The sequence below is a fragment of the Grampus griseus genome (genome assembly GCF_964374135.1).
Source record: "Grampus griseus genome assembly, chromosome: 5".
Classification (NCBI taxonomy): Eukaryota; Metazoa; Chordata; class Mammalia; order Artiodactyla; family Delphinidae; genus Grampus; species Grampus griseus.
Window position 1 is genome coordinate 32,935,477 of NC_138998.1, and position 24,387 is coordinate 32,959,863.

Sequence of the window (24,387 nt, forward strand, 5' to 3'; positions counted from 1 at the left end):
TCAATGTGATACACCATATTAACTGAATAAAAATCATGATCATCTCAATAGATGCAGAAAAGCTTTTGACAAAATTCAAAATCCATTTATGATAAAAATTCTCATAAAGGGACTTCCCTTGTGGTCCAGTGGGTAAGACTCTGTGCTCCCAATGCAGGGGGCCCGGGTTTGATCCTTGGTCAGGGAACTAGATCCCACATGCATGCCACAACTAAGACCTGGAGCCACCAAAATAAATACAAAAATATTTTAAAAAAATTATCGACAAAGTGGGTACAGAAGAGAACATACCTCAGTATAATAAAAGCCATGTGTGACAAGCCTACAGGTAACATCATATGGTAAAAAGCTGAAAGCATTTCCTCTAAGATCAGGAACAAAACAAGGATGTCCACTCTCACCACTTTTATTCAACATAGTATTGTAGGTCCTAGCCACAACAATCAGACAAGAAAAAAAATAAGAGGAATTCAAATTTCAAAGGATGAAGTAATGCTCTCACTGTCTGCAGATGACATGATACTGTATACAGATAATCCTAAAGATGCCACCAAAAAACTATTAGAACTTATCAATGAATTCAGTAAAGTTGCAGGTTACAAAATTAATATACAGAAATCTGTTGCATTGCTATACACTAACAACTATCAGAAAGAGAAATTCCATTTACAGTTGCATCAAAAAGAATACCAGGAATAAATCTGACTAGGAAGGTAAAAGACCTGTATTCACTGATGAAAGAAATTGATGACACTAACAAATGTGAAGATGTACTGTGCTCATGGATTGAAGAATATTGTTAAAGTGACCATACCCCCCAAGGCAATCTATAGATTCAATGCAATCCCTATCAAAATACCAATGCTATTTTTCACAGAACTAGAATAATTCTAAAATTTGTATGGAAACACCAAAGACCCCAAAAGGCCAAAACAATCTTGAGAAAGAACGAAGCTAGAGGTAACATGATCCCTGATTTCAAAGTATACTACAAAGGTATAGTAATCAAAACAGAATGGTACTGGCATAAAAACACACACAGATCAATGGAACAGAATAGAGCCCAGAAACAAACTCACACTTTTATCATCAATTAATCTATGATAAAGGATATACAACAGAAAAGACAGCATCTTCAATAAATGATTTGGGAAACTGGACAGCTACATGCAAAATAAACTGGACTACTTTCTCACACCATATATAAACTCAAAATGTAAGACCTGAAACCATAAAGTTTCTAGAAGAAAAAACATAGGGAGGATGCTCTTTACCATTGGTCTCAGTTTTGTGTGTGTGTGTGTGTGTATATATATATCTTCTGTCTTCTCAGGTAAAAGAAACAAAAAAAAATAAACAAATGGGACTACATAAACCTAAAAAGCTTTTGTGCTTTTGCACAGTGAAGGAAACTACCAACAAAATAAAAAGGCCAACTACTAAATGGGAGAAGATATTTGCAAAGGATGTATCAGGTAAGTGGTTAATATCCAAATATAAAAAGAACTCATACAGGGATGTCACTGGTAGTCCAGTGGTTAAGACTCCACGCTTCCACTGCAGGGGGCATGGGTTCGATCCTTGGTCAGGGAACTAAGATCCTGCATGCCACATGGCATAGCCAAAAATAAAAATAAAAATAAAGATAAAAATGGACAGAGGACCTGAAGGACCTGAGAAGACATTTTCCCACAAAAGTCATGCAGATAGATGTTCAACATCACTATCACCAGGGAAATGCAAACCAAAACCACAGTTATCACCTCACACCTGTCAGAATGGCTATTATCAAAAAGACAACAAATAACAAGAGTTCTCAAGCATGTGGAGAAAGGGGAACCCTCATGCACTATTTGTGGGAATGTAAATTGGTGCAGCCACTATGGAGAACAGTATGGAGGCTCCTCAAAAAATTAAAAATAGATCTACCATACGACCCAGCAATACCACTCCTGGGTATTTATCCGAGCAAAGTAAAATCATTATTTTGAAAAGACATGTACATCCCTATGTTCAATGCAGCATTATTTACAACAGCCAATATATGGAAGCAACCTAATGAAGAAAATGTGTTACATAGATACAATGAAATAACAGCCATAAAAGAGAATGAAAATTTGCCATTAGCAACATGGATGGACCTGGAGGGTATTATGCTTAGTGAAATAGTTCAGACAAATAGTGATTTCACTTATATGTAGAATTTATAAAACAAAAACAAACAAAGAAACAGTCATAGATACTGAGAACAACACATGCCAGAGGGGAGGGGTGTGTGTGGGGATGGGTGAAATAGATGAGGAACATTAACAGGTACATACTTCCAGTTACAAAATAAATGAGTTGTAGGTATGAAAAAAATACATATACTTACATTCCAAAATGAACAGTTCAGTTAAAAAAGCACTTGTATTTGATTTTTGATATTTCAAAAATTTCACACTCCAACCAAAAATGACTGAAAATATACTTCCTCTAGTTTAGAAATTTAGGAACTATAATCCAGACTAAATCCTGAAATTTAAAATGGCTATTTGAGAAATTTGTAAGCTTCTCAGAGGACAAGCCCTGAAATCTTTAGTTTACATAATAAAGACTGTAGATTTCCCTACTATGGTCTAAGATAACACAATTTAATACAGCAATGAAGACAAGAATACATTTCAATGTTTATCTTTGGAAAATAATATTCATCACAGGTTCACAGCCAGTTTCATTCCAGGTCTGGTTTTAACATTAAGAGTACTCTACAAACATTTCTCAAATGGAAAGGTCACTCGAGATGACATTATCAGCCTCCTAGAGCAAAGGAGGAATGTCATCAATTCTCCATTTTCAAAGATAATCAGTTACCAGTTAAGAGTAAAAACCACCAGACTCCAAAATCTACATATTTACTTTTTATTGAATTTGTTAATGTTACAGAGTTTTTGCACTGCCAAACCATGCCTGAGAATTCAAAGAAAGAAATGGTACAATGGACAGCCTCATCCACCCATCATACAGCATATTAAAACTTGATTCATGTGCATTTTGATAATTTCACAATCTTTTAAAAAGTTATAAGAAGGGTTGGAATTTTAAATCTCCTGCAGGTCTTCAGATTTCTATGCCATTAAGTAACATTTCCACATATTCGTCTCAGTTCATTCCTCAATAACATAACCCCCAACGAAATTTTGCTGGAAAAAAATGCATACTTTTTAGGGGAAATATGTGGCTCAAGGTCCAAGAGGTTATTTGTTAAAAGATTTTTGGTTCTCAAATGAAGTCTTCAGATTAACCAAGAATCCTTTGTTTCTCACTCATCCAACCTCTCCTTGGCTGGCTCAGCTACTCACCCAAGTACACCAGAACGTAGGCATCCTGCCTGCCACTTCAAATAATGCCAACATTATTGCCCAGATATGGTTCGCATCTGACAGCAGATGACTCTGTAACACTCCTAGGAGTGCGATTCCTGCACTGACACTTATCAAGACTGAACTCCTAGAGGAAAATGCTCCCACATCAGGATAGTTTTACTCACCCATTTGCTTCACTCTTGCCAGTAGCAAGTCTGCAACTCCTACATTTGGCAAAGGGATTTTATTACAGAGAAATCCAGACTCTGCATCAAGTGGTCACATGCCACTTTGAAATATTTCTATTGAACCGAAGATACAAAACTAGGAAATTACCAGACTATCTCATTAGATGGAAAGACTTTTCAGTAATCCTGGGTAGCGTCCTGATGTCCTTTTCCAGGACTAAAAATTACTGGATAGTTTAAGCTGTAATCATTAAAAACAGAAGTGCTACATCACCTGTCTTTCGCCCCTGACTCTCCAAATGAACAACGTAAAAAGACACACCAGGAGGTTGATGACAGAGCTAGGCTGAGACAATCACTGCGTCTAATACCTTAAACGTTTGGGCACAAGTGCATCTGGAATTCTTGTCAGAGATCATGCAAGATCCATGAAACTTCAGTGGGTTTTAGGTTGAGGTTCTGCTCTCACTGCTTTGAATTTATAAGGACACATCTGTGACTCCCTTGGCCTGAGCAGAAAATATACTCTTTCCACAAGTTTACTATACAACTTAGACCTGATTAGAGGAAGCTTTAGCAGCACCTGAAGTAGAGCCCCCTGCATCTACTGCCCTTTGTATCAAAGGCCATCTGGTTCTGCTCTAGGGATTGGCAAATTCATGAGACGTTTCACAATTCCAATGCATATTTCAGGTTACTTAGCCAAGCAATATGCTCTGTCAAAGAACTATTCCAAGTCAAAGCAAAAAAAAAAAAGAAAGAAAGAAAGAAAGAAAAAGCCTTAATATGGAACACAGAAAAAGTACTACCCAAATAAAAAATTACTAAAAAAATAAGATTATTCCCCCCCCACACCCCTTTTCCCACTTGGTGACCCGAGTTTGGTTGAATTTAATTTGTGGTTACCTCAGAATACAACTCAAAGTTTAAATTATAAATCACAGCCCTACACAGATTATCTGAACACATCAGTTCTTTAGAGAGCGGCATGTTCCAGGAAGTCTAATACCCACTACAGAGTGTTCCTTATGAATGGGGCACAGGACAGGTTAATTAAGGTCACTTAAATCTTCATCTTTTACAGCAGATCAGAACCCAGAAGATGGCTGACTTTCTGCAGGATTTCTGATAGGAATCCAGTAGAGCTGGTTTCAAGTTTCACATCGACACTTAAAAGCTGTAACCTTCTTATCCAGAAGTTGTGATCCACATGAAGTCCACAATGAGTGCAGCAAATCTGAGGTAGTCAACCCTTACGAAGGCTCAGTATCTGAACATAAAAAGATTTTGAAATGACCACTGGCTGCAGTTTTCGATTATTTTGTATTTGCAGAGTAACTCTGAAAGAACACTGCTGAATCTAGTTGACACATTTATATAACAATGAAAATCCCCCTAAATCCAATACACATAAAGAGCAGTTGTGATACTTTAAACTTCCATAGTGCAATAGGGCCGGTCCCGTATACCGAGTGGTCTGCATCAGTTGTAGATCCAGCAGAGATCAGATGATGATGGCTGTCCGTGGTGGTTAGCTGTGGTCTAGTTACCTTAGAAGGGTTAGCAAACACCATTCCTTAATTGTACTGTGTGTGGCTGCTTTTCTGATTCTCAAGCACAGCATACTGGTTGTCTAACTGAAGTTTAAGGGCCTGGTTTTTTGAAACCTCATCCCTACCTCTAGTTTTGTGTCTTACTACTTCAAAGCTCTTCTCCATTTCTTTATCCCTAAGGGAAAAGAAATGTAATCAGTAAATATTTCTTCTTCACTAGGTTGTTTTGAAAATATCCTTCCTTGAATTTAAAAAAAAGCCACCCCTTAGAAAAATCCTGAGGAAGGGACAGGAGGGGGAAACTGGTATATAAATCCTTACCAAAACCACTTTTAAGGCTTCAAATGAACAGAAAATATAGAATACTGTACTGAAGCTCTAGGGTCCTATTTTCTGTGGTAGCAAATCTACTGAATACTATTAACTGAAGACCTATTTTGGGACCAACTTCAAGACAACTGGAAAGTTAAAAAGCTGTCTAATGACATGGTGATTCCTTCTAAGACTCATTGTTACTCTTAGCAAATAATAGACAATACACATCTCTTTCTTTATGCATAAAGTAAGAACAACAATTTCCTCATTCAAGTAAAGTTCTACTCATTATTCAAAGAACTCTCCACACATCTACTTTATGGGAGTGGGTCAGATAAAGATGAGTGTGGTGAATCACTGCCTCTCGTGGAGGACAGAGCAGAGGAACAAGTCAAGTGGAGGCTTAAATTCAAGCCAGCTATGCTCTCAAAGAGGCAAAAACGCTGGGATTTAATTTAAAAGCCACCCCGAAAAATTTCCATCTGATGTCATTTACATTTCTTCCCATTTTATTTACTTTGTAAAAAATTCATGTCCCTAAATAAGATGTGGATGTGCCATATGTGGTCATTTAACTCCAGGTAGCATTCATTTTAAGTACCTGCTGAAATAAGATTATTTTTAATATTAGATTTATAAATGCCAACATCTGTCATCTACTCATATTAACTGGGAATATAATGAAGCATTGCTGACTTTTCTAGTTTCTATATTACAAGGAACACAGAAGCAGCAATAATGTACTTAATATTTATTAAGAATTCTTACTAGATGAGACTTGTCATGGCTACTGAATGACATAAACTAGGGATAAGGGAAACTTGCAGACGAAGTTTGTCTTTGGTGCTCTTTCCCCTCGCCCCCCCGCCCCGGGTCCTTCCCCCCTTCTCCCCCCAGTCCTGGGCATATAAGTCCCACCTTAATTCTCAGTTGCCTCTCAGCTGCAGCTTGGGCTTTACTGCAACACCCCAGGTGGGTTTTCAAATCCCAAAAACCCCACTCCCTGGCCAAAGGATAGGGCTCCAAAACACAATATTGAGAATACTTACTTCCGGCTTTCTACATGCTTGGCAGTGGACTGCAGGGATGGGAACTGTGTATCACTGTAGATTTCTGGTGGTCCTTGGGGTGCTTTCCTTGTTGTGGTCAACCTGGCCCCAGGAGGCCTATACACGCCACTAGTCATTGTCGGTTCTGGGGTTTCTGTAACTAACATTTCAAAACAGTTTAGAGAAACTATTCAAGTGCTTGGCGTTTTAATAAGCTACTCCTGAATTCCTGATCATTTTAACAGTATGGAAAAAAACAATACTTACATTAAGGGTCTCTGAACAACAGAAGGAAAGTTATCTGAGGAAATGTCCAAAAGCAAAGGCCTATTTTTCTAGGGTAAAAGTAGTCTTCCAATTTCTCTTCCATGTACAATTTTAATTATCTATGTAAGTGAGTTCTATTAAGTCAACTTATTGGAAGTGGGAAAGGCATCTGCTGTTCCTGGGAGACAGGTCTCATCAGGGACTACCTTTCAAAGTATGACCACTTTTACATCATCAATGAATTTTTTATTTTCTAGTAAAACAGGAGAAAAAATTAAGCAGCCCAAAGTCTTGTACCATGACCAAGATTTTGAGGACACAGCCTTTCAGCTTTTCTTACATACCATTCACCGCCCCCCATCCTAAACATGAATTCAGTGTTTTACACACGTTTTCTAGTTATCCAAAGCTTCCTTTCAAATGAACATCTCTACATCATTCATTAGCTCAAGTGTAATGCAGCTAGAAGGAAAAACTATGCATGGTAGTAATCTGTGATCTTTGGACAGTAACATTTGGGGGTGATTTGTTATCCTTTATATTATTCTGTATAAAATGGGTATACATCAGAGCATTATTTCTCAACATTTTTTCTTTATTGCCTTCCTAAAAGAGCCTTTTTAGACAACTTTCTTCTAAACAGTACTGTCCCCACGCCCCAAGCAAAAAATGTTAATACCATAGATACACTGTACATATGTTTACATACTCTGGCCCTCTGATGGGCCACAAACCACTGTAAGATCCCTTTAAGATTTCTTTACCATTCCCACTCTCCCCCGAGCCAAGAAGCACTTTTCATCCTCTTGGGAGTGATAAAATCCACCTGTCTGAGAATTCATTCTTCAGAGAGAGTAAAATAGGGAATGGAAAAAAAAAGACACAGGTACCCAATATTCCTTAGTCAGCCGTCAAACATTGAAAAAAAATGCTTAAACATGTAAATCTGGCAAGCTATAGGGCTGCAGTAAGATTTAAGCAGCCTACAGCCTTAACTTCCAAATTTCTTTATTGAGGATATGAAAGTCTTTAGATCAGACACAAGTCTCTCTCCTAGGAATGGAAAGAAGACCCTACTCACCCAGTGCAAGCATGCATTTAGTTGAAAGCTGACTGCATATAAAATTATACACAAATAGACATCTTTATGAAAATGAAATATGAAGGTTACCAACTACTGGAGCAGGAGGTGCTTGTACCGGAGCTGTTTTATTCCAGGGACCTGAAGATTTTTCTACACCACCACCACCTCCTCCGCCTTCTTCCCAGTTATCACCTGGATCTTCTCTTTTTTCATTTTCATCTTCTTCCTTTTCACTATTGGAAAATAAACAAGTGAATTCAATTACAGAAACACCAGGAAAACTGTCAGTCCAAATCCTTAATTCTATCAATAATGATCTGTGATTCTGGAGAAGGTACTTATTAACCTCTTCAAGCCCAAATGCCTCACTTGCTTTTAAAAAAAAAAAAGAGAGGAAGAATTAGGGGATTTAATCTATTTTATGCATTAGGACTTCATGTAAAAGGATTCAATCGCTGGAAAAAGGTTGAGAAAACCTCTCTGTCTGACAGTCTCCATTTCCCTTTTTGCAAACTCCATACACTCAAGAATATCTAGAAATATTTAACGCACTGACATGCCAGGCTTTTAACAATCTGTGTTGATTATTTATAGCAGCCCCTACTGAGGGAGGGAAGAGAGGTCAATCTAACCTGAAATGTAGAGAAAAGGGCAACTTGAAAGATTAAAAGTACAATTACTTGATTTTTTTCTAGGACCAAAGTGTACAAACAGGCACTTACGGTAAGCATATTTTTAGTGATCAAATGTATGGGTTTTAAAAGTTGTATAATTTCATTTGCTAATCCTTTAGTACATGTAAAAAAATACTCTCAAAATTAATTCACATTCCAACAGAGGAAAACAAGTTAGCATTCAGTATTTACATCAGTGCTTCATACTTTATTAGTGTCAGTCTCTACTGTCTAGACATAGGAAATACATAGAACTGGTCCCTAACATCAGAGATGTGTCACGCATTTAAAGAAGAGAATACAAGAACTCAGTCTTTGGCTTACTAGTGATTATAAATGCAAAATATATCCTCAGTGGTGACATACCATTCTAAGACTGACTGAACTGTTCTATTTAATGCCTATTTTTAATTTTTTTTTTTAAGATTTGATGTGGACCATTTTTAATGTCTTTACTGAATTACAATATTGCTTCTGTTTTATGTTTTCTTGGTTTTTTGGCCATAAGGCATGTGGTATCTTAGCTGCCCGATCAGGGACTGAACCCACATCCCCTGCACTGGAAGGCGAATTCTTAACCCCTGGGCTGCCAGGCAAGTCCCTATTTTTTTATTCTTGAATCGACTTGAGTCAGAAGTCTGTGATCTCTGCAAGGTATCTTTATTTCTCCTTGTGTTGGATTACTTATTACTATTTTATGTAAGCCTGAATTTGCTAAATTATCAAGTACATATATCTTGCCTCTATACCGCTGGCTTGGCAGCACAAAGATAACTGCCAAATCAAACTTCCTTTTTGCAACTCTTTGCCCTTGCAGATGATGCACCTGGCACAGACCACCAACCTTCTCCCTGGATTACTTTCCATGACAGTGGTGGTGTTTCCTAGGTCTTCAGCTTATCAATCTCTGTCATCAATCTAACTGTCCTTTCCTCTATTAAAAAAAACAGGCTGCGGGACTTCCCTGGTAGAGCAGTGGTTAAGAATCCGCCTGCCAATGCAGGGGACATGGGTTCGATCCCTCGTCCAGGAAGATCCCACATGCCGCGGAGGAACTAAGCCCATGTGCCACAACTACTGAGTCTGTGCTCTAGAGCCCGTGTGCCATAACTACTGAAGCCCACGCACTGCAACTACTGAGCCTATGTGCCTCAACTACTGAAGCCCCCATGCTCTAGGGCTCATGTGCTGCAATTACTGAGACTGCATGCTGCAACTACTGAAGCCTGTGTGCCTAGAGCCCATGCTCCTCAACGAGAAGCCAATGCAATGAGAAGCCTGTGCACCGCAACAAAGAGAAATCCCGTGCGCGGCTGTGAAGACCCAACGCAACAAAAAGAAAAAAGAAAATGCTACATGCTGCTGCCTAAAGCTCTGTCCCTGGCCTTCCACTCTTTCAGACATTTTCTCCTTTTGATATCTGATCCATGACAATGGCCATAACAACGTATATATGACTCCTACCTTGACTGTGACCTTGGGAACATCAGGGCATATCCTGGTTTCTGCAAAATGACATCTAAGGGTGTTTTCTTTCCATGTCTATTAAAATAAGTTCTGGCTATATGACAAATTTCTTGAATAGCTAATGGTCTTCTTTAAAGACACTCAGATAATAGTACCATCACTTATTGTCCACCAACCAGAGATGATTCCAGAATTTAGAGGCCTAGGGTGGCAACAGAAAGCGAGAAAGGGAACAAACTTACCTTCAATCTGCATTTAGAGCACGATTTTACTAAAGACTATAGTTTGAGAGGAAAAAAGCGTGGGGAGTATGGCTAAGCCAGCCTTCAGTCTTCCTTTTTGCTAACATATAATAGAATCCTATGGAGCCATTTAAAATGTTAGGCCTACACTAACATGGAAGTAATAATCATGTCACATAAACCAACAACGTATCAATACTAAAAATCTATGCACCTAATATAGATAGAAAGACAATTAGAATGATTTCTTGGGTAAATGTTAAAAAGTGGGTGCTAGAATGCATGATTTTATTTTCTTCATGGAGCAAGCAGTTATGAGCAGATTTTAAAGCCAAACTGGCTGGTTCAATACACCCAGGCTCTGCCATTTACTAGCCTGGAAGACTAAGTACGGCATCTAACTTCTGTATGCCTCAGTCTTCTCGTGTAAAAAGGGGGTAACAGCCCCATTATGAAGATTAACAGACACAAAGCACTGATAACAGTGCTTGGCACATGGTAAGTGCCGTAAGCATTTGGTATTACACGCTTTTTATTTATTATTTTTTAACATCTTTATTGGAGTATAATTGCTTTACAATGGTGTTAGTTTCTGCTTTATAACAAAGTGAATCAGCTATATGTATACATATATCCCCCCTCCCTCTTGCGTCTCCCTCCCACCCTCCCTATCCCACCCCTCTAGGTGGTCACAAAGCACCGAGCTGATCTCCCTGTGCTATGCGGCTGCTTCCCACTAGCTATCTATTTTACATTTGGTAGTGTATATATGGCCATGCCACTCTCTCACTTCGTCCCAGCTTACCCTTCCCCCTCCCCGTGTTCTCAAGTCCATTCTCTACATCTGTGTCTTTATTCTTGTCCTGCCCCTAGGGTCTTCAGAACCATTTTTTTTTTTTTTTTTTTTAGATTCCATATATATGTGTTAGCATACAGTATTTATTTTTCTCTTTCTGACTTACTTCACTCTGTGTGACAGTCTCTACGGCCATCCACCTCACTACAAATAATTCAATTTCGTTTCTTTTTATGGCTGAGTAATATTCCATTGTATATATGTGCCACATCTTCTTTATCCATTCACCTGTTGATGCACACTAGGTTGCTTCCATGTCCTGGCTACTGTAAACAGAGCTGCAATGAACATTGTGGTACATGCCTCTTTTTGAATTATGGTTTTCTCAGGGTATATGCCCAGTAGTGGGATTGCTGGGTCATACAGTAGTTCTATTTTTAATTTTTTAAGGAAACTCCATACTGTTCTCCATAGTGGCTGTATTAATTCCCACCAACAGTGCAAGAGGTTTCCCTTTTCTCCACACCCTCTCCAGCATTTTCATATTTAGGTTTTCATATAAGCACCACATATACCACCTTTATAATAAGAAAAAACATAGTTTTCATTAAAAAAAAAAAAAGCAACATGAAAACATGTTCTTTTAAAATGGACACTAAGCAGTATGATCTTGCTTCCTAAAGCTTTTAAGTAGAATGATCAGGTAAGAGTATGAAAGTCATAATTTATCCAGGAGTCTAACAGTGGTATCCAAATGTCAAAATTGTCCCAAAAGAAGTTTTTTTAAAAAGTTACCCACCTCTGAAGCCACACCTATGTAATTACACTAAAATGTAATTTGCTTGGTCCATGAGTAAAAGCACAGGTATAACTGACTAGCTATAATTGACCTAGCTATAATTGACTATGTAGTTAGCAATGTCGCAGCAACCCAATCCATGCCAGACTGGGTGATAAGATCCCCACAAAGATTTAAGTGACTTCATGGCACTTTTACACTCTTATATCCCCAAACTGTGATAGCTTTCATTTGATCAGTTACATTTAGAAATGGTTAATTTCAACAATGCACTGAATTAAAATAGCTTTTCCCTTAAATTATTTTAATATTTAAACTCCAGAATTATCAGCTTGCAATAAACTGAAAATCAAAAAAATTTTAACACTGATTATCCCTAAGCAGAAGGGATTATGAATAATTCTTGCATATTTCTTTATGCTGTTATACTCTTCAAATGTTCTAAAGAACAAAAACATTGTTTTCCTAATCTGCAAAAAAATAAACTTTGAAGAAAAACTCCAATTTGGTCTGATAGAATGCTGAGAGTCTCAAAGAAAAGAAGATTCCTTTACTGTCTAGTGTTCATCACCTTTTCACCCTCAGAGACAAGTGAAGAAATGAATTTAAAAAATCACAAATCTAAAATACCTCTAGATTACAAACTATTACTAGAAAATAAGAGTGATCTGTTTTAATTAGAGGGATTGTATATTGATAATAGGCACAACACAACTTAGTATTTTGCTTCATAAGATTCTGAAATATCAGCTAAACTAAACATTGGAAATTGTCTAGTCAAGACACTTCACCCAACAGAGGGAAATAAGGCCCAGAGATGCTAAGAGCCTTGCCCAAGTGCTATAGTAACAATGGCAGGATAGAAATAATTTAAATAGCCTACTACTCTTTCATATTTACATATTCCAGAAAATGTCAAACCTCCAAATGCCAAAGAACAAAAATCATGTTGCAGAGAATTATTTCCACAGAAGACAACTAGGCTAAAATTTGGCGTCTGATCCAAATATAATATACAACGTCTCATCAGCTAAATTTGATGTTTTAAAAACTACAATGCTTAAAAAATAAGTAAATAAAATAAAAATAAAAACTACAATGTTACTGTAAATTCATTATCACAATCCAAAGTATACTGTCTTGAATATGCATTAGTCTGTAAGGCACTATTTTGGGGTACTGGGAATGATAATGCTACAAAAAGGAATATTTACTGAGCATCTACTATACCAGGCAGTGTTGTACCCGTTTTACAAAGTTAAAAATCGAAAGAACACTAAGGCGGGGAGAAGACCCATTGTACATATGAGGAGACTGATATTCAGATACTTAAGTACCTTCACCAGGGCTACAATGTAGCAGAGCCAAGTCAGTGGGACTCCAGAGCCCATATTCTTTCAGGTTGCCTATTACTTCATTTCACTCTCTTTATAGCTCTAAAATATGAAACAAAAATTTTCCCTATTTTGAGATTTGAGAAATTCACTTTTTTTTAGTAAGACTGATCAGGATCACACATTCTACAGTGGTGTATTTATAAAGAACAGAACATTCTTACCTCCTTATCTCAAGGGACATTACAGGAGAATTTATGTATCCTAACTCCCCCTTCCCCAAAAGCAGCTAAAACAAAATCCAGACTTGACTGCACTTTTGCCAGAATGCTGGGCAGCACCACTGATTTGACCCTATTATCCAATCACTGTTACAACAGTAAACTGGGGGGATAGAAATGGCCTGATGAGCCATGGCTGGCAGCTTAAAATGTCACTGTATTTCATCCAAGGACTCTTTCTTGACCCGTTCATGGTAGACCTAAGCGTCTCTCCTGGACTCCACGGCCCCTGCACATCACTGAAATGATCTACTAGTGTTCAGTAGAGCATGAGTTTTTTTTTTTTACAACTCCAAGACCCAGTAGTTGATGCCCAATATCCAGGACAAAGCAGTCCCACAAATATTTGCTACTACGAATCCAGCTTGGATGCTGGAATAATTTCTTCTCTTCAAAGGACAAATTAACCAGCTCTACCTAATGGGTTTAAAAGTCTAGATTTCTTAAGATTCCTAGAAAACCACTGGGATCCAAGGACTCAATTTTTTATTGAAACATGACACATGCTCACCATTTAGTAATAAGTAGTAAATGAAATCCTTCTTCCTCAAATCCATTTTAAAGATGGGAAAGGCCTATAGGTCCTACTATCAACCAATAATCTAAGCTCAAGCGCTAGGCCCCTTCTTTTATCACCATCTCAATGGCTTCCCTCTCAGAACTTGTCTGTAAACAATGTGATCTTGAATAAGATTAACCTAGACACAAAACTTGACACATGACCTCATAATACTCTTGGTCCTTAAATCTTGAGCTAATGGGTAAATGTGAGCTAGGACGTTAATACAGTATGCTTGCTGCTGCTGAAAACTCTCCCCCTTTCAATTGCACACTCACCTTCAACAAACGTCCAGCATGCTAACTTACTATGAGGACTAGTGTCAAAAACTTTTAAGACTGTATGCAGCTAACTAAAGAGAAAGTAAGTGTGGCAAAAATGATTTGTACATCTCCAGCAAGAGTATAAGGGTACTTATTCTACTATTCTTGCAACTTTTCTGAGGTTTGTAATTTTTCAACACAATAAGTTGGGAGAAAAACAATTAAGACTATAGATGGAGAATTTCAAGATATTTTTAAGTCAACTTCAAAGTGTCATTTCCCTTGTTTCATATTGAAATAGCAAGGCTGTCTCTCTCATGGATAGAAAAGGTAACAAACTAAAGGCATAACCACCCTCCTCCAATTCCACAGAAGAGAGAGATCTCATTTCTCTCCCCTTCTGAGGGCTTCTGCACAAAAGGTAAGACCAAGTCATAAAAGACAATCATTCAAGATCTCCAGCAACTCTGAGAAGGATTTTTCTTTATATGGTTATACTAATGCCAACCTGAACATGTCATGTTCTCCTATTAAGTCCATAGTGAACTGACTCACCAGAGTAGGACTTTAGTCATGATAATATTATGTGCCTCCATTACCCCTTCTCCTCAAATATTGGTATTATAAAGCAGGTGCCTCATGGTTAAATAGCAGAGAAATTCCCAAGAGTAAGACATTCTAATTTACCCACTAAACAGAGGTTGATTAACATTAACCAAGTGGATATATTATGAACATCCTGTTCAAAATCCTCACAAAAATCCTGAGTAGTCATCTCAATTTTGCAGATAACATTCACAAGTAAAGTAACTCGCCCAAGGTCACACATATGCAGCAGGGCTAAAATGCAAGCCCAGGTCTGTCTTTCCCTAAAGTCCATGTTTTTGCCACATTATCAACTATATCCTATTTGTGTGAGTAACCTACTTCCCATTCTATTGAACCAACGTGTCTTTCCTTGTAGACTCCCACTCCTACTGAGTCAATGTCAAGAACATTTAATACAAAGTTTATAAAGATATTCAGTACATGGTTGACCCTTGAACAACAGGGGTGTTAACATGCCTCATCTGCAGTTCTTCCGTATCGGTAGATTCAACCAACCGCAGGTCGTGTAATACAGCATTTACTATTGAAAAATATCTGCATATAAGTGGACCCATGCAGTACAAACCCATGTTGTTCAAGCGTCAGCTGTATAAAGTGAAAGTTTTTGTCATTATTATTAACCCTCTGATGGCTTCTCACTCTCAAGCCTTTCCTGGAAGCCCTCTGTTGATTAGATTCCCCTGTTGATTTATGAAGGCAACGGAGACAGACCCCAGACTCCACAGTGACTGAGAATCCACAAAAGCAGCTTCCTGAAGAAGGTATGTTTCTCAATGTTAGCAGGTAAGAGAAAGATCTCTGGATGGCCACTGAGGGGCAATGACTAGATGCTAAATAATGAAAAAAGCAGTACAAAAAAGCTGGTCTGGGCTTCCCTGGTGGCGCAGTGGTTGAGAGTCCGCCTGCTGATGCAGGGGACATGGGTTCGTGCCCCAGTCCGGGAAGATGCCACATGCCACGGAGCAGCTGGGCCCATGAGCCATGGCCGCTGAGCCTGCGTGTCCGGAGTCTGTGCTCCGCAACGGGAGAGGCCACAACAGTGAGAGGCCCACGTACCGCAAAAAAAAAAAAAAGAATCCTCCTGCCAATTCAGGGGACATGGGTTTGATCCCTGGTCCGGGAAGATTCCACATGCCACGGAGCAACCAAGCCAGTGTACCGCAACTACTGAAGCCCACGCACTCTAGGGCCCGCTTACCACAACTACTGAGCCTGTGTGCTGCAACTACTGAAGCCTGTGTGCCGCAACTACTGAAGCCTGTGTGCCTAGAGCCCATGCCCTGCAACAAAAGAAGCCACGGCAATGAGAAGCCCGCACACCACAATGAAGAGTAGCCCTCGCTCGCGGCAACTAGAGAAAGCCCGTGCGCAGCAACAAAGACCCAACACAACCAAAAAAAGAAAAAACAAAAAACATCTAACACACGAAGGAAGCCAAGAAGTGGCTGGGAATAAACCTCCAGTCTAATCACCTCTACTTCACACCACCACGGAAGGTATTTCAAATGTGGGGAAGCTGCATTTCCTAAAAGTTTCCCACTACCAATCAGGTTTCACTTTGCTTAAGCTCACACAGCGACGTGAAAGAACCTAGGACATGAATGCCTAGTTGTGGTAAGTATCCAACAAATGTCATAAAAGTTAGCCCTGGTTTTTTAATAAGTTATTTAACACCATAAATGTTACTATCTAGAGAGGTCAAAAGACAGTATTTTGTTAAGGAAAAGTATTTCCTCCACTGTGCCAGGCAGTCACGGGCATATATAAATCACAGACTTCAAACTGGAAGGCAGTGCATCGGGTTCACTTCTTTTTTTGGCTGTGCTGTGTGGCGTGCGGGACTTTAGCTCCTTGACCAGGGATGGACCCCAGGCCCCTGGTAGTGAGAGTGCTGAGTCCTAACCACTGGACTGCCAGGGAATTTCCAGGGATCACTTATTTCTTGAAACTGAGAATAAAGGGTTTTTAATCTAAACCAATGGATTTTCTACTTCATGAGACCCTCAAAAACATGACATTTATTTACATGAATCTAAAGTCCATGTGACTACCATAGACTGGACTTGATAAAATACGTTAATTTCAAATTCTCTAAGCCAACCAATCCAATTTTCAGAAATTACTGTTTTCTTGAACTTTAAAAATATACTTAGAGTATGATTGCATTTCTATAAGTTTCTAGGAAAATTAATCTAGTGTTAGGTTAGTGGTCATTTGAGGGGTGAAAACAGTGACTATGAGGGGGCTTTCTCCTCTACCAGTAATGTTCAGTTTCTTGACCTCAGTGCTAATTACACAAGTTGGTTTCACTGTGTGAATACGTAAAATCTGTTATTTCCCTCTAACTATGCTTCAATTACGAATACATATATAACTTGTTTGTAAAATCTGCTATTTCCCTCTAACTATGCTTCAATTACAAATACATATATAACTTGTCTGTCACAGAGGATCTGAAAACCACCCCTGTTATTTTTTGAAACAAAAAGAAAAACTAACTTCGACCCACCAATATTAAAAGTAAAAATTTTGAAACCACAAAATCCATTTTAGCTGTCTCAAAAAGGCCTAACCAAGATTTGAAGCAGGCAAGCTCTCACAGGATTTTAGAGCTGGCAGCTAATTTGATCAGCATATAGAAGGGCCGCCATCAGAGGAATAGGCACAATCCATTAGAGTCCTAATAAGCATATCTAAAGCACAAGAGTACTGTGATGCTGTTTTGGGGCTAAAAACCCCCAAACATACAGTATCTATCCCTTGAGTTATCTAAGCACGTCTGTAACCAGACCATACCTTATTTGCATTGCTTGAACTCTTAGGCCGCTGTAATCAACCTCTTTTTGCTCAAATTCTTTCCACTCATCTTCATCCTGTAAAACAGGTACCACTTAGTCAATTAAAGCTATTTGTAAAAACACAACTAAGACAACTATCAGACTATGAAAAAGGGATGAAGCGGCTGGAACCTAAAGTGTGGACTCGTTTTCTGGCCAAAGCCCTTGCTCAATCCCAAGGCCAACTAGGCTGGAGGACAAACGTGAGTAAACTTTACTTCCACCGCGTTCCTTCATGAGACCTGTTACTTTAAAAGCAACCAGGAAACGCCAGATGAAATCAACAGGAAGCCCACAACTAAACGTCTAGCTCAATCTTGCCATGAGACTTTTCTTTTACGGACTTCGGGACCAAGTCGTGCCAGTTAGAGCTGCCACAAATGTGATTGTTAGAAAATTCAGCTCAGACTACTGGTCTGAAATCAGAACGCTAAATTACTCAGAGTAGACGTCATTCGATAGATGCACTTCCGACCCGGGCCGATTCCCCGGGAGGGTGCCGCCGCCAGCTTGCGTCCTCGCCCGAGCCAAGCGACGCGGGTCGGGAGCGGGGTGCCGGGGGTCCAGCGGGGAGCGCGAGGCGGCCCGCCGTGGGAAGCCCGCGTCACGTGGCAGCCTCCGCGCCCATCAGCCCGCCAGCCGGGCCCCGGCCGCCCCTCCCGGCCGTTTCCCCGGACAGGCAAGCAGGCAGGCGGGCGGGGGCGGGCACATGGGCGCAAGCGCGCGGCCCGGGCCCCGACTCCCAGTCTCCCTGGCCCCTCACCTTTGTCACAACCTTGGTGGCGGCCCCGGGGCCCGTGGCCCCCGCGCCCGCGGTCCCGCCGTCGCCCGGCCGGGTCCCCACGCCCGCCCCACCGCCCGCCGCGCCCGCGGCTCCGCTGCTCCCGCCGGCGACGCCCGCCGAACCCGCGGCGCTTGCCGCCCGGTTGCTCCGCTCCTTCTTCTTCTTCTTGTCTCTCTTGGCGAAGAAGTTGTCCAGGCTCCGCTCCTCCATCTCAGCCATGGTCGCGGCCTCCTCGGCCCGGATGGGTGGGGCCGGCGGCGGGCGCTGCCCGCGGGGCTCCGAGCTCGGGGTCGAGGCCGGCTCGGCGCTCAAGCTCCCGGGCGCGGCGACGCCTCAGCCCCGCGGGGTCGCCGAGGCGTTTGCGGCGGGGCGAGCGGCTCCCCCCGCGTGCTGGCGAATGGTGGTACGGCCCTCTTCCGGGCTCGCGTGCCGCTGCCGCCGCCCCGCCCGCCCGCCCGGGCTGCAGCAACAGCGGTGCAGGATCCCGCCCGCTCCGCAGCCGGAGGGCAAAGGGAACGTTCGGGCCAGAGGTTCCAGCGAGAGTGCTAGGCTAGCGGCGGCGCGTGAAGGAGGAGGACGCGCGCACGCAGGCCCAGATAGGAGGGGAAGGGGGTTGGGGAGGGAGGGAGAGGGAGGGGGAGGAGGGCGGGCGGGCCCCCAGAAGAGAGAGGCAACACCCACGCCTGCGTACTTAGCTCCGCCCGCCAGTGTGGGAGAGTGGAGGGGAGGGCGGCGGGAGGAGACGGAGGCGGGGCTGGAAAAGGAGCCAATCATATGCCAGAACGAAGTGCTTTGGCGACCATCCCTGTCTCGGACGGGGCGGGGCCATGGCTTGGGGGCGGGGAGAGGGTATATGCTAAATGTGACGTGCCTGATGACTCTTGCCTCCCGATTGGTCGAAGGTTTAGCCTTGGGGGCGGGCATTTAGAGGGCTGGTTGGTGACTTGGCTAAAGAGGTCCGGTCGAAGGGGCGGGTAGGTCCCGTCTGGGCGCATGCGTACGATACACGTGTGTCTGCTCGTCAGGGGCCAGCTGGGGCCTTTTAGTCGTTTGAACTTTAGCGAGACGGAAAGGCCCTGTGTTAAGCTAGCTATGTTAAAGATGGTACCACCCGCTCTGCTGGCCTCTGTACTTTCACCCTCTCTGGTCTGGCAACTATTCATTTTCATCATAGGGGATGATTGTTATGAAAGTGAGGAGCAGTGGCCTTGAAGTTTAGTTCTCATTTACTAAAAGATCTTAGTAAGCCAGTAGGTAGTTAAAAGGAGATTGGTTTTATCTATTGGTTTTATCTATACTCTACTAGATATTGATTTATCTACCAAGGTCAAGCTAAATCTGACCCTCAAGCTCCTGATCTGTAAAATGGAGATGTTAGCTCTTGCAAGATACTTGGGGAAAGAGTACCTCTTAGTTGCAGTGCTTAATACACATTGGATGCGATAAATGATTTTACATTTAAATAGTATCCCCTGCCCTGACGAGATGACTGTAATCTATCTTTTTTTTTATCCCTGATAAGAGGAAGGGAATGGCATACCATAGTAATGGGGACCAAATGTGCCCATGCTATACGTGGTTGTGCTATTTAAGTACCTTTTTGGCCTTGAGAATGAAATGAATCCTTGCATATGAAAAAGGGCCTCTAATGTAAGGTATTAAACTTTCCACTTCCTCCTTCTAAAGACAGAGAACTGTCACAACCACTGAGGAAATGACTCAGACTTATGTTAGTAGCCTTGTGGGGTAGATAGAGCACAGCCAATAAATGGAGCTACTTCTTGGTCTTTTCCTTTACAGTTTTTCCGTTAAAGTTTGTCTCCCCCATGCCCCCTCCACCTACACTATTAACGTACTAAGCCTAGAATATGTCAAAGAAGCAAATCAAGGGCCTGGCCTTGGCCAACAGCAAGCTTACGCATAATTCCGCAAACATAAACTGCCCTCAACCATCTGGGATGGGTCTCTAGGTAACTTCCTTCTGTGACACCAGGTATCTTCTTGTGATGCAGGCCAAGTTCAGTATTGCCCTTCCCCCACCTTCCTTAACATCTCTGATCCAATTTCTTTTTCTTCCTTTCTCTCCCTCCCTTGCTTTCCTCCTTCCTCGTTCCCTTCCTTCCTTTTGTTCTTTCTTTCATCATCTGTGAAGGACCTATTTAGCTATATTTAAGGCAATGTCCTTTGTTCCAGGCAGAGTAATTTGTCATTCCTGCCTTCAACTCCGTTATAATCTAGAAGAAAAGATCTAGATATGAATAACTGAAATTCAGTCCTCCTTTTCTTAGGTCCCCATCAATGTATCCGTGTCTTGAAAGAAGTAATGATGGGAAAAAAGCAGAGAAGTTACAGCAGTTGAGGGTTAATGCAGTAAAGTTCTCTACTACATCTTTCAGTGTGATTGATGGCATGCTCCCCAAACTTGATCATATGTAGAAAACTCAGGTCAGGCCAGTAGAGAGACAAGGGTCTTTGTGGTTGTGTCATTATCTGTAGTTAATAGTCTCCCGCATGGAGCTGATCTCCTCCACTTTGAATCCCCTGACCTGAAACTGACAGCATATATTCCTACCAGGTTTTCCTCTTAAATCTCCCTTGCTACCCTCCTCCAGATGGGTTACACAGAGCCCTGAATCCTCATCTTCACCCCGTCCTCATCATGAAGCATCATCCAGCTCTCTCGATATTTGGACCTTCCCCATCTTTAAAGCAAAACAGACCTTCATTTGTACTCGGTAGATGGAAAGTTGAATAGTGGCGAGCACTCGGAACATTACCAGGTATTTCAGCACATCTTCTAAGTATCCTAATGCTGTCTGAATGTGGAAATTTCTCTCTGAGTCCTCTGAAGTGGTATAATCCAAAGGACATCATTTATCTCCCTCGACAAGGCCCACTGAGCTCCAATATTCCATGAGCTCAAGAGCTGGCACAGGGCAGCTGGGCCCAGCCCCATTATCCCTGGGTTCTTTTTTGCTGAGCTATTCATTCCAAGTTCCATTCTGCTACCTAGGCTGGAAATTCTACACACGCTCAGCTCAAAGGAATGCAGCTCATGCTGGCCAAAGACTTACCAGGAAATGGGGAGTAACTTTTCATTTGTGGCTTCCTCTCTCAGATCTGTGAGCTACTGCCTGGCCTGTTCCACTGATGACCTTTTCCAGTTGGGGAGCAGCTACTTTCAGGTCACTTCCTCTGGTGAAACCTCTACTGACTTCTACAGGCAGCCTGGTTCCTGACCTTTAAAGGCCCAGAGACCTTTTGTTTGGCATGGGTATTTGATGCTTTCCTGGTATTTGTATGATTTGTTGTTTAACTATTCATCCACTCATTAACTCATTCATTTATGTAAAACATTTATTTAATGAGTACCTACTGTATGCCAGGCCTGATGTTAGGAGTTAAGTATAAGTCAGATATAGGCCCTTCCCTCACAGAGCTTACTGTATGGTAAACTGGTAGCCAGAAGCACACACGTATACATACAATTATAGCACATTGAAAATGTAATAGGGGCCGGGTGGGTGCGCAGCCCTTAGAGCCTGGGTTAGAGGTCCACTCCACCAACATCCTTGCAGTGGTCCTTGCAGCAGAGAGTGCGGTGAGAGGGGGATCACGGCTTTCTCCCTGGGACCCTCCAGGCCCTCCGGCCTCGGGGCCAGCAGGTGAGCTGGGGGGCCCGGGGACAGGGCTGTGTCCTGCGGGGCTCCAGAGTCCTCGCCACAGGCACCCATTGGCCAGGCCCAGGCCTTGAAACAGCCGAGAACCTCTCCCTCATCCCCACTTCTGTGATCTAATGGCAGCGGCTGTCTTCTGCAGGACCTGGCCCCCGTTTGGGTGGCTTGAGGAACATGAGGGCCTGTGGGGTCCTGTGCACCTTGCCCCCTCAGTGATGAAGGCTGGGCGGGTCTGGGGACCTGGCCCTGAGGGCGCCACCAGCTGAGATCTGCCTCTTCAGCCCGGCCTGGGCACTGGAGGGAGGACCCAGACTGGGTGCCGGACAAATGCTCCTGGGCAGGGTAACCGGCCTATGCAAGGACCCCCTCCCCTTAGCCAGGGCCTGGACCTTGGAGGGCGAAAGTTGAGCCTTGGAACCTTGCCCCTTTTAGGTAGAACAGAGGATAACATTTGTTTTGGTGGAGGTTTACAGGAACATGGTGACCTGACCTCAAGAACAAAGGATCTGACACCAAGAAGTTTGCAGCAACTAACCATGCCTCTGTCTTACCTTTCCTAGAAAAGGGCTTTGCTGAAAGCTTTTGGGGAGTTTGGGGTTTTTAAGGCATGAGCCACCCCTCTCCTTGCGTGGCCCCACAATAAACCTTTCTCTGCTCCAAACTCTGATGTTTTGGTATTGTTTCGCCTCACTATGCATTGGACACACGGCCTTGTGTTCAGTAACAAAAACACTTGAAGGTAAGAATGGTGTTGGGCATACAGCCTATGTCACAGAGGCATTTGACCGAAGTTTGTAAAATGTCTCCACTAGTCCCCAGTTTTCCACATTAACAGGGGATTGCACAAACCATGGACTATCTAAGTGTTCCTTAACATCTTTCCTTGTTGGCTTTAGAATACATAGCCAGTCATGTGTAGCCAAAAATTTGACCTTCTTCCTCAACCTCAAGTCCCTCGTTAGCTCGTCCTTGACATTAAGGTTCTAGTTGGAGGATAAATGGTTAACAAGAGGAATGAGGTCCCAGACACCAGTGGCTACCCAGAAGAGCCTGTTTCCAGAAAGAGGTAAAGGGTTGCCATGCATGACCCTGCACCCCCCCACACCATATATAAACCTACCACCAAGGCTTGCAAAAGGGAGTTGGACTCATTAAGCCCACCCCTAGTGGATCAGGTCTGCTGTTTGTTGAACCACACGAAATTGCAGCTATCTGTTTTTTAACCTACCAAAATAGCAGTTCCATATGGTTCAACCTAATATATCTGAGAATAAACAAAAAAATTATGTAAATGAATGAAGAGCTTGGGAACAACCAACCCACCCATTAAGGTGATGTCCTTGATGTAATCTTAGGGTGGAAGGGCTGGAATGTGATGGCAGTTGAATAATCAGCAATCTAATCAATTGTATTCTATGGAGAATGCATGAAACAAAGAGAAAGAATGAGGCTGGCATATAGAAAGAGGAAGGAAAAAGAAGTAGGGTAAAGCCAAGAGGCTAGAAGTTGGCACTTATTACCTACCACTGTCCAGGAAAGAGCAACATGAAATTGGAGCTCACACCGTACCCTGCTGTGAGGTGGAGATGACTCTCCAAACCCCACCCTGACTTGGATTATTACATCTGCCTCCCTTAACTCACCAACCAGCCTGCTGATGACTGATTTGGCTCCCAGGGATTGCTTATATTGGGAAAAGGGTGCTCTGGTTGAGGGAGGAGACAGCCAGTTACTGGAGGACTAACACCAACTGTTAATGAATACATGGGCATCTGGTTATATACTTCAGCCTCCTATGCGTTGGATTGTTGGGAGTCAGTCTTCTCTAGGCAGACAAACCTCAGAACACTGACTTGGCTGTGAAACAGTTTCAGCTCTGTGGTAAATTGATCAAGGTAAAACTACCCTGGGTGGCCTCTTTGGGAGCCAGTCAGATGACTCTGGCACAATGCAAAACCTTCTGACTCAATCGTTTTGATCATAGAGTGCAAGGATATAATTATGTTGGCAAGGTACCATTATCCTATCCCTGACCTTAACTCCGGTCCTAATCCTATTTCATGACCCAACAAGTAAATGTGAAATTGTCTGACATTTTCGGCTTCTGAATCAGAGCCAGCCCAGTCTTGGTTACCAAGTCAGTAGGTCAATAGTACTGTCATCCTCCTTGGACTAAAAAAGCAGGAAAAGGGTGAGGGTGTAGGGAGCCTAGAGAGAGCTTCCCATACTAAAGGCAAGTCCTTTACATTCTCACAAGCACCTTGC

At 42.1% G+C, this 24,387-nt stretch overlaps 1 protein-coding gene across 3 annotated transcripts; it reads right to left on the reverse strand.

Annotated features, from left to right (window-relative positions):
- Positions 1-2,390: 2,390 nt before the first annotated feature.
- CDV3 (CDV3 homolog) lies at positions 2,391-19,037 on the reverse strand. Of its 3 annotated transcripts, none has more exons than XM_082654451.1 (5): positions 18,425-19,037; positions 17,621-17,697; positions 7,888-8,033; positions 6,450-6,609; positions 2,391-4,802 (listed from the first exon to the last, which is right to left on the reverse strand). In XM_082654451.1, the coding sequence occupies exons 1-5, from the start codon at positions 18,662-18,664 to the stop codon at positions 4,796-4,798; spliced, it is 630 nt and encodes a 209-aa protein (XP_082510577.1). In that variant the 5' UTR covers positions 18,665-19,037; the 3' UTR covers positions 2,391-4,795. The 3 variants fall into 3 exon arrangements, with proteins under 3 accessions (XP_082510577.1, XP_082510578.1, XP_082510576.1); XM_082654452.1 differs by having other exon boundaries at positions 2,391-5,082; XM_082654450.1 differs by having other exon boundaries at positions 2,391-5,260.
- Between the last annotated feature and the right edge of the window lie 5,350 nt (positions 19,038-24,387).